This window comes from Ascaphus truei, chromosome 7 (assembly GCF_040206685.1).
Source record: "Ascaphus truei isolate aAscTru1 chromosome 7, aAscTru1.hap1, whole genome shotgun sequence".
Lineage (NCBI taxonomy): Eukaryota > Metazoa > Chordata > Amphibia > Anura > Ascaphidae > Ascaphus > Ascaphus truei.
Genome location: NC_134489.1, coordinates 23873890 through 23883889, shown reverse-complemented (window position 1 = coordinate 23883889; position 10000 = coordinate 23873890). Strand labels below are relative to the sequence as shown.

The following is a 10000-nucleotide window of genomic DNA, read 5'->3' as shown; positions in this document are numbered from 1 at the left end:
TCAGTGTGTAAAATGATGTACAGTTAGACAGAATGTGACATGTCTGATGGCCAGTTAGCATGTCTCATGCTCTATCTGCATGTAATGTGTCTCATAGTTCGTTTCCGCATGTACCATTTCTCACGGTTGGTCCCTGCGTATAACGTGTCTCACGGTTGGTCCCTACGTGTAACGTGTCTCACGGTTGGTCTCTGCGTGTAACATGTCTCACTGTTGGTCTCTGCGTGTAACGTGTCTCACTGTTGGTCTCTGCGTGTAACATGTCTCACTGTTGGTCTCTGCGTGTACCGTGTCTCTTGCTCACCTCCCAGCGCCGGTCGTTGGTGAAGATCTCCTCGCTGGCCAGGTCCAGCTGGTTCCACTCCAGGAGCAGCTTCAGCTGAGCGTTCCAATTATCCTTATCCTGCTCGTTGGTGCTGAAGGCTGAGGGGAGAGTTTGACCGGTCACCCTAGGGGATAGGGTATTTTTTTGCCCCAGTTTTGCCCCAATGATGTCAGAAAGCAACATCAGGAGCAATTACTTGGATCAAGAGGAGCAGAGACTTCACTCTCGGGTAATAATCGTTTTTGGGATTCTCTTTCATTTTCTTTATTTTAAGTATTTCAAAGTTTGATAGTTAGTTGGCGTATGGCTCCTTGAGAGCTTCCCAAACCTCACAGGTCTCTTCTTCATGGGATCAGGGATTTCCAACATCACAGGTCTATTTTTCACATGTACAAAGTTTCCCAAACCTCACAGGTCTCTTTTTCATGTGTACAGAGCTTTCCAAACCTCACATCTCCTCCTTATGACATTACATGTGAAGAAGAGACCTGTGAGGTTTAGGCCGCATCCATGCTTACAGCAACCGCGTGAGGGGCGCGATCAAACACATTAAGTCTACGCGAACTTCCATAGAGCGCGCACAACGGCGCGGCTTGTTTCTTAATTTTTTTATTTTGTCTAGCGACGGCCGGGTCACGTGAGCGGTTCAGCCAATGAGGGCGAACCGCTCATGTGACATCATGGACACGCCCTGTCACGCCTCCCCGTCACTGTAGATCACAGGGCACAGATCGCTTGGACGTCGTGCATGTGACATCACGCGCTCCGTCGTGCGCGTTCTAGCATGGACGCGGCCTTAGAAATCACTGTAGATGTGAAGAAGAAACCTGTGAGGTTTGGAAAGCTCTGTGCACATGAAGAAGAGACCTGTGAGGTTTGGAAAGCTCTGTACACGAGGAATAGACCTGTGTGGTTTGGAAAGCTCTGTACACATGAAGAGACCTGTAAGTTTTGGAAAGCTCTGTACATGTGAGGAAGAGACCTGTGAGGTTTGGAAAGCTCTGTACATGTGAGGAAGAGACCTGTGAGGTTTGGAAAGCTCTGTACACATGAGGAAGAGACCTGTGTGGTTTGGAAAGCTCTGTACACATGAAGAGACCTGTAAATTTTGGAAATCTCTGTACATGTGAGGAAGAGACCTGTGAGGTTTGGAAACCTCTGTAAACATGAGGAAAACACCTGTGAGGTTTGGGAAGCTCTGTACACATGAATGAGAGAACTGTGAGGTTTGGGAAGCTCTGTGCACATGAAGAAGAGACCTGTGAGGTTTGGAAACCTCTGTGCACATAAAGAAGAGACCTGTGAGGTTTGGAAAGCTCTGTACACGTGAGGAAGAGACCTGTGAGGGTTGGAAACATCTGTACACATGAAGAAGAGACCTGTGACGTTTGGGAAGCTCTGTGCACATGAAGAAGAGACCCGTGAGGTTTACAAACTCTGTACATTATACTGTCTTCTTTAAAGAACTGGTCACATTGGTCCATTAAAATCACAATATATAGAAAATCTGTATTTTACGTCTGAGATGACACAAGTCTGCCAGCCTCGGAACAATGTAACGTAAACATTTCCCAAATATACAATATTATATTAAATAGGAAATATATCTAATTATTCCTGGATACTGAAGTTTGTTTTGAGTTAGGAATTGTGAGATCGGTATTCTTAGACGAAGTGATTGTGGGCTGAGGAACTAACTCAGTCGTCACAGCCTTTGAAGTGGGTGAACCGGTTTCGAATCCCAATGTCGGCTCCGTGTGACCAAGGGCAAGTCACTTCATCTCCCTGTGCCTCAGGCACCAACATTAGAATGTAAGCTTTGCGGGGCAGGGCCTCCTTGTGCCTGCAAAATGTTATACAGAGTGATGCAAGTATTGGGCGGAATGGGACATCTCGCGCCGGCACCTCGCCGCAACCACCCTGCCACTGCCATTTAAGCCACCGCCGGCATCTCGCCGCGGCCATTTAGCCGCCGCTAAGGTATAGTGCATTAGCGTGTATTAGTATTAGGGGTTAACTTTAGGGGTTTTAGGACAAGGGTTTAAGCTTTTTAGGGTAAGGGGTTAAGGTTTGGGGTTTTAGGATAAGAGGTTAAGGTTAGGGGTTTTAGGGTATGGGGTTAACGTTAGGGGGTTAACGTTAGGGGGTTTAGGGTAAGGGGTCAAGGTTACGGGTGTTAGGGTAAAGGGTTAACGTTAGGGGTTTTAGGCAAAGGGGTCAAGGTTAGGGGTGTTTGGATATGGGGTTTAGGTTAGGGGTGTTAGGGTAAGGGGTTAAGTTTAGGGGTTTTAGGGTAATGTCATGGGCTTACCTTTGCGGCGAAACAGGCGGCGGCTAAATATCCCGGCGGCTGATCGGCGGCGGCTGAATGGCAGCGGCGGGGTGGCTGCAGCGAGATGCCGCCGGCTAAATGTCCTAGACCGATATTGGCAGCGGTATATAAGATTTTATTTTGAAATGATTATTATGTCATACTCAGTACCTTACGCTAGCTGCACTGCTCGCCCTCTGCTGTTGCTGTGGTTACCTTTGTATAAGGCGAAGGAGATGGCGTTGCTCACTATCTCGTCCCCAGCTTGTTCCATCTTGATGATGGTCAGAAGGTGCATGTTGTCCATGATCTCTTTGATCTGCAAAATACATGTGGGAGCCCACCTAAGGAAGACCTTAAAGGCATAACTGGAGCACCCCAATAATCACAACTGCCTGCCTCCCACCACTAGTCTAGAATAGGGTTGCCAGGTGGCTTCTCCAAAAATACTGGACACAATGGTGAAAGGTGCAACACGCTTGATACACACACACACACACACACACACACAATCACACACACTCCCCTCCATGCTGTTTCCTCCTCACCTTGGCCCCACCACCAGGCTCCTGACACCTCCACCTGATTGGCCGCTGCTCTGTAATGCAGCCAATCAGGATGGAGGAAGCTGCCCAGCCCCCTGGCCACAGCCCTACTCTCTCCCTGCGCCCTCCCCCCCCCTTCCCCAAGCTGGTCAGGTCACTATGTCCAGAGAGGTAATACCTGACACATACTGTACATGGGCAGTATTACCTCTATAATTTTTTACTGGCCAGTGTCCACATACAGGACAGTCCTGTTCAATACTGGACACCTGGCAGCCCTAAATCTAGATCCCAGCATCGTGGACAAGGGATCCTCTGGGAAGGGCGTGATAGAGCTGAGATTTTAACGGCACCAGTGCCAGCGGGATCAGCATTGCAAAAAGGGCCCCCCCCCGGTGTCACACCTCTAACACAAAGCAGGGCACAGGTGTAGACAGATGTGAAATGATTCTCTGTGATCCCATCCCTAGTACAGAACAGCCTCTGTAAGCCAAGTCCTGCTTTCCTTCAGTATAGAGCGTGTGTGGTGTAATCGTATCATCAGAACACCTTAGATACAGAACGATGGGCTAATTGGCCTCTGTCCCACGGCTGTGGTAATTACTTGGCCACGGGTAGATTTCTAACGCTTAAGAGGACGCTAAAACCCTCATTATAAATGCATCCATTTATTTAAAAATAAAAAAACGACTCATGGAAACCGAGAGAGCCGCGGAGTCTCTACGCGTTATAGGGACCTGATGCCCGCGGTTTACACGAGCCCGGCTTTCGGTCGCGGCTAATGGAAGGGAGAGACAGAGTGAGACGTCCTGATCCGAGGCTTAGGGGGAAATAATAGCTAATCTTAATCAATCTGCGTGTCGGGTTCCCATCAGCCGGCTAAAAAAAATGTGCCTTCTAGATTTCTGCAAAATGACTTTTTATTTTTCCATTGTGTAATGGTCTTCTAAAAATACCAGGGAGGAGGTGGAACGTGGGGAGCCACACAGAAGCCATTACCATGCTGCAGGATATAGCAGTACCAAGTATGTTGAGGAATTCATAACAGTCTGAAACGTCACTCTGCTCAGAGAATGGACTCTGCTAATTATACGAAATACGCCAAAGCCACAAATTCCTAAAGGAGTCAGTGATCGCACTAAGCAGCTCTCATCTGCAAAGTGGGATCAAGAATGTGCAAAATCCTTTCACCTTTACATGGACACATAGAATTTGACAGCAGATAAGAACCGCTTGGTCCACATTATCTACCCATTTTACTTTCTATTGTACAACCTGTACAACTTTCTATTGTACAATTGGGACCCCTGCTTTTTAACTTGTTTATTAATGACTTTGAGGTTGGCATCGAGAGCAAAGTCTCCATCATAGCTTATGATGCTACTAAATTGTGTAAGGTAGTAGAATCAGAGCAGGGTGTAATTTCTCTCCAGAAGGACTTGGAGAGACAGGAAACTTGGGCAGGTAAATGGCAGGTGAGGTTTAATACAAATAAATGTACAGTTATGCTTTTGGGATACAAGAATAAACAGGTGACTTACAAGTTAAATGGGGATAAATTAGGAGAATCCTTGACGGAGAAGGATTTAGCAATAGTGCCCAAAGTCATGCAGTAGCTGCAAAGGCAAACAAGATCTTATCTCGCATTAAACGGGCAATGGATGGAAGGGAAGTAAACATAATTATGCCCCTTTACAAAGCATCAGTAAGACCACACCTTGAATATGGAGTATAATTTTGGGCACCAATCCTTAGAAAATACATTATGGAACTAGAGAGAGTGCAGAGAAGAGGCAACAAATGAATAAAGGGGATGGACAATCTAAGTTATGAGGAGAGGCTAGATAAATTAGATTTATTTACATTAGAAAAGAGGCGTCTAAGAGGGGATATAACTATATACAAATATATACGGGGACAATACAAGGAGCTTTCAAAAGAACTATTCCTCCCACGGGCAGTACAAAGGACTCAGGGGCATCCCTTAAGGTTGGAGGAAAGGAGATTTCACCATTTTCACCAGCAACATAGGAAAGGGTTCTTTACAGTAAGGGCAGTTAAAATGTGGAATTCATTACCCATGGAGACTGTGATGGCAGACACACTAGATTTGTTAACAAAAAGGTATTTTTAGAAAGGAACGGTATACAGGGATATACCAAATAAGTAAACATGATAAGGATGTTGATCGGATTAATCCGATTGCCAATTCTTGGAGTCAGGAAGGAATTTATTTTCCCCTTATGAGATATCATTGGATGATATGACACTGGTTTTTTTTTGTTTCCTTCCGCTGGATCAATAAGTAAGTATAGATATAGGATAAAGTATCTGTCGTCTAAATTGAGCGTAGGTTGAACTTGATGGACGTACGCCTTTTTTCAACCTCATCTATTATGTAACTATGTAACTTCAGACCTTAATCATCCCTCAGCTTTCTTTAGTATGTAGGATAGCCTTATGTCTATCCCAATAATTTTTTAATTCCCTTACTGTATTGGCCCATACCACCTCTGTTGGGAGACTATTCCATGAATCCACCACCCTTTTGGTCAAGACGTACTTCCTCATATTTCCCCTTAGCTACCACCCTCCAGCCTCAGAGAACAACCTCTTGCTCTAACACTCCTCTTCCTTTGGAATATGCTTCTGTCCTGTACTTTGTTTAATCGCTTTATGTATTTGAAAGTACCGATCATATCCCCCCCACTCCCTTCTATCCTCTACTCCAGGGGGGCTCAACTCCAGTCCTCAAGACCCCTCAACAGTTTGGGTTTTAAAGATATCCCAGCTTCAGCACAGTTGGCTCAATCAGTGGCTTTGACTGAGCCACTGTGTAACAGGGGACTTATCCCTGTTCAAAAATGTGCCTCTAATCCAGCAGTGTGATGGTTAACTGCTGGTAGATAATTAACCAACATCACCTGGCTGATTACAGGTGTCAGAAAAGCCTGCCTCTGAGACAGGAAAGGAGATTCTTCTGTGGAACAAACAGATGTATTGAGCGGCAGAGAGACTGCACGCTGCCAGCAAGACACAGGGGACAATACTTCTAAACCTGGATCCTGACATTGCCTTATCGCACAAGGGTGCGGACACCAGGAGAACAGAGAAGCCTTCCCCAACAGCTACAAGAGACAGATAAGACTTTTCTTATAAGACTTATCTATATCTATATATAAATGTCTCTATGATTTGGGCTGGTGAATCGCTGGGCTAACCACGCAGTTAAAGAGGGCTGGACTGCAAGTGTAAATATACTCCAAAGTGGAGCAGATTTTGTTACGGATTATCACGTTTGCTGTGTTTAAAGCGACAGGCGCAATAAAGCCTTATTTTAATTTCACCTTAAAACAGTCTCCATTGCATACCTCTGCACATGTTCGCTTACACACTGATTTGAGCCACCTGTGCTGAAGCAGGGAGCCACTGATTGAGCCACCTGCGCTGAAGCTGGGATATCCTCAAAACCTGATCTAATCTGTACAAATGAAATTCCTTTAGTTTTTCCTGATAAGACTCCTGCAGTAGATCATGCACAGTCTCAGTATCCCTTCTTGGCACAATCTCCCACTCATTGATGTCCTTTCCGGAGATAGGTACTGAACTGAACACAGTATTCTAGTTGAAGTTTCAAATCTCACAAACCACCCCCCCCCCCCCCCCCACCCGTTTCATCTGCAGTCCATTAAGCCTTTTATTGCCAGAGGATACCTGCATTTGTATAGGATCAGTGTCACTCCCTGGTAAGTGACTCTTTGCCCTGAAGAGCTTGCAGTCTAATTTGAGTTCCTTACTGACATGAGCACCGTCACAGTCCTGTTGAAAGGATCCTGCATTACAGCGCAGTGACGCTACTCTCTAATAGCACTGCCTGCTGCTGCCCCCAGGGAATGAGAGGGGGGGGGGGGAGGCAGTTGTACCCATCGGATCCAGGCCTCCATCTCCTCCTCCGCCAGGCGGGACACAGTGCGAGGCAGGAACCGGAGTAGCTTTTCCTTGATGGCGGAAGATGCCAGCGAGGTGCCCTCTGCCTCCACCAGGCTGGCGATGACATCGGCCGTCTGTCCCGAACCCTCCACCACCACACACGGGATCTTACTCTTAATGGCTGTGTTTATAGCCTGCGAATTAAAGAGACAGAGAGAAAGAGCCTCTCTCCCCCTCATCTGTGTCCCGTCCCTCTCCCCCTTTCTTACCCTCTTCCTTTCTCTCTCCCTCTTAATTTGTGTCCCTCCCCACTTCTGTCTTTCTTACCCCTCCTTTGCTCTCTCACCCCACTGCCTCCTTCATACTTTTAGCCTCTTGCTCCTCCTCTCTCTCTCTTGATACCTCCCCCTCTTGTTTTCTCTCTCCCCTTCTCTCTCTCCATTACTTCCTCTTTCCCCCCTCTCTCACCCTTTCTCGCTCTTACCCTCTCACTCCTCCTTACTTCTTCTCTATTTTCCCTCTATCCCCCTTACTTATATCTCTCTCTCTCTCCCCCTTACCTCTCTCTCACTCTCACCTCTCTTTTCCCCTCTCTCTCCCTTACCTCCCTCACTTCCCCTCCCTTACCTCCCTCACTTCCCCTCCCTTACCTCCCTCACTTCCCTCCTTACCTCCCTCACTTCCCCTCCCTTACCTCCCTCACTTCCCCTCCCTTACCTCCCTCACTTCCCCTCCCTTACCTCCCTCACTTCCCCTCCCTTACCTCCCTCACTTCCCCTCCCTTACCTCCCTCACTTCCCCTCCTTACCTCCCTCACTTCCCCTCCCTTACCTCCCTCACCTCCCTCACTTCCCCTCCCTTACCTCCCTCACCTCCCTCACTTCCCCTCCCTTACCTCCCTCACCTCCCTCACTTCCCCTCCCTTACCCTCCCTCACCTCCCTCACTTCCCCTCCCTCACCTCCCTCACTTCCCCTCCCTTACCTCCCTCACCTCCCTCACTTCCCCTCCCTCACCTCCCTCACTTCCCCTCCCTTACCTCCCTCACTTCCCCTCCCTTACCTCCCTCACTTCCCCTCCCTTACCTCCCTCACTTCCCCTCCCTTACCTCCCTCACTTCCCCTCCCTTACCTCCCTCACTTCCCCTCCCTTACCTCCCTCACTTCCCCTCCCTTACCTCCCTCACTTCCCCTCCCTTACCTCCCTCACTTCCCCTCCCTTACCTCCCTCACTTCCCCTCCCTTACCTCCCTCACTTCCCCTCCCTTACCTCCCTCACTTCCCCTCCCTTACCTCCCTCACTTCCCCTCCCTTACCTCCCTCACTTCCCCTCCCTTACCTCCCTCACTTCCCCTCCCTTACCTCCCTCACTTCCCCTCCCTTACCTCCCTCACTTCCCCTCCCTTACCTCCCTCACTTCCCCTCCCTTACCTCCCTCACTTCCCCTCCCTTACCTCCCTCACTTCCCCTCCCTTACCTCCCTCACTTCCCCTCCCTTACCTCCCTCACTTCCCCTCCCTTACCTCCCTCACTTCCCCTCCCTTACCTCCCTCACTTCCCCTCCCTTACCTCCCTCACTTCCCCTCCCTTACCTCCCTCACTTCCCCTCCCTTACCTCCCTCACTTCCCCTCCCTTACCTCCCTCACTTCCCCTCCCTTACCTCCCTCACTTCCCCTCCCTTACCTCCCTCACTTCCCCTCCCTTACCTCCCTCACTTCCCCTCCCTTACCTCCCTCACTTCCCCTCCCTTACCTCCCTCACTTCCCCTCCCTTACCTCCCTCACTTCCCCTCCCTTACCTCCCTCACTTCCCCCCCCTTACCTCCCTCACTTCCCCCCCCTCTCTCCCTCACTTCCCCCCCCTCTCTCCCTCACTTCCCCCCCTCTCTCCCTCACTTCCCCCCCCTCTCTCCCTCACTTCCCCCCCTCTCTCCCTCACTTCCCCCCCCTCTCTCCCTCACTTCCCCCCCCTCTCTCCCTCACTTCCCCCCCTCTCTCCCTCACTTCCCCCCCTCTCTCCCTCACTTCCCCCCCTCTCTCCCTCACTTCCCCCCCTCTCTCCCTCACTTCCCCCCCTCTCTCCCTCACTTCCCCCCCTCTCTCCCTCACTTCCCCCCCTCTCTCCCTCACTTCCCCCCTCTCTCCCTCACTTCCCCCCCTCTCTCCCTCACTTCCCCCCCTCTCTCCCTCACTTCCCCCCCTCTCTCCCTCACTTCCCCCCTCTCTCCCTCACTTCCCCCCTCTCTCCCTCACTTCCCCCCTCTCTCCCTCACTTCCCCCCTCTCTCCCTCACTTCCCTCTCTCTCCCTCACTTCCCCTCTCTCTCTCTCCCTTACTTCCTCTCTCTCTCCCCCCCTTTCCTCCCCTCCCTCTATTATTGTGACTTACCTTAAGCGTTTCCTTCCCGCCTCCCTGAGCAAAACAAACGATCGGGATTTTCCCCCCATAATTGGAATCTGCAGAGACCCGTTAGGAAATGTAAGAGCCGGATTTCTGTGGGACTTCGGGGATTATCCGAGATGAGCTGAAGCGGCCGATTAGGCCATTTTCAGATGGAATTCCCCATTGACTTTAACGAGGCATTTCATCCGAAAACGGCCTGATTAGCCGATTCGGACAATATATAATTGCTCCGTTAGGCTGCTATAGGGGCTCTGCATCAAATTCCTATGACATGCCACTAAATAGGGTCCATATATAATTCCACTGAATGGGCCATAAGATGCGTTACAGCTGGGCACTGCTCAGTGAAAAATGCCCTAGTTCTTTTACCCCGTGCATAGTGACACGTATGTTAATCAGATCTCTCTGCCCCACCTCAGAGACTGTCATGGAACAGAAATACCCATGTCTGCCTTCTCTGTTTCAGCCCCCTTTCCCTTGGCAGTTCT

At 49.5% G+C, this 10000-nt stretch overlaps 1 protein-coding gene across 5 annotated transcripts in view; it reads right to left on the bottom strand.

Annotated features, from left to right (window-relative positions):
- The window catches only part of TRPM8 (transient receptor potential cation channel subfamily M member 8), a 99111-nt gene that overhangs the window by 34764 nt on the left and 54347 nt on the right, over positions 1-10000 (bottom strand). For 4 of the 5 annotated variants that reach the window (XM_075607352.1, XM_075607354.1, XM_075607353.1 and 1 more), the window contains exons 11-14: positions 9498-9565; positions 7105-7305; positions 2853-2955; positions 305-423 (exon numbers count right to left, since the gene is read on the bottom strand). In XM_075607352.1, the coding sequence (XP_075463467.1) occupies positions 305-423; positions 2853-2955; positions 7105-7305; positions 9498-9565 (491 nt within the window). The remainder of the gene's footprint in view (positions 1-304; positions 424-2852; positions 2956-7104; positions 7306-9497; positions 9566-10000) is intronic. The other variant, XR_012802556.1, reaches the window with a different exon arrangement.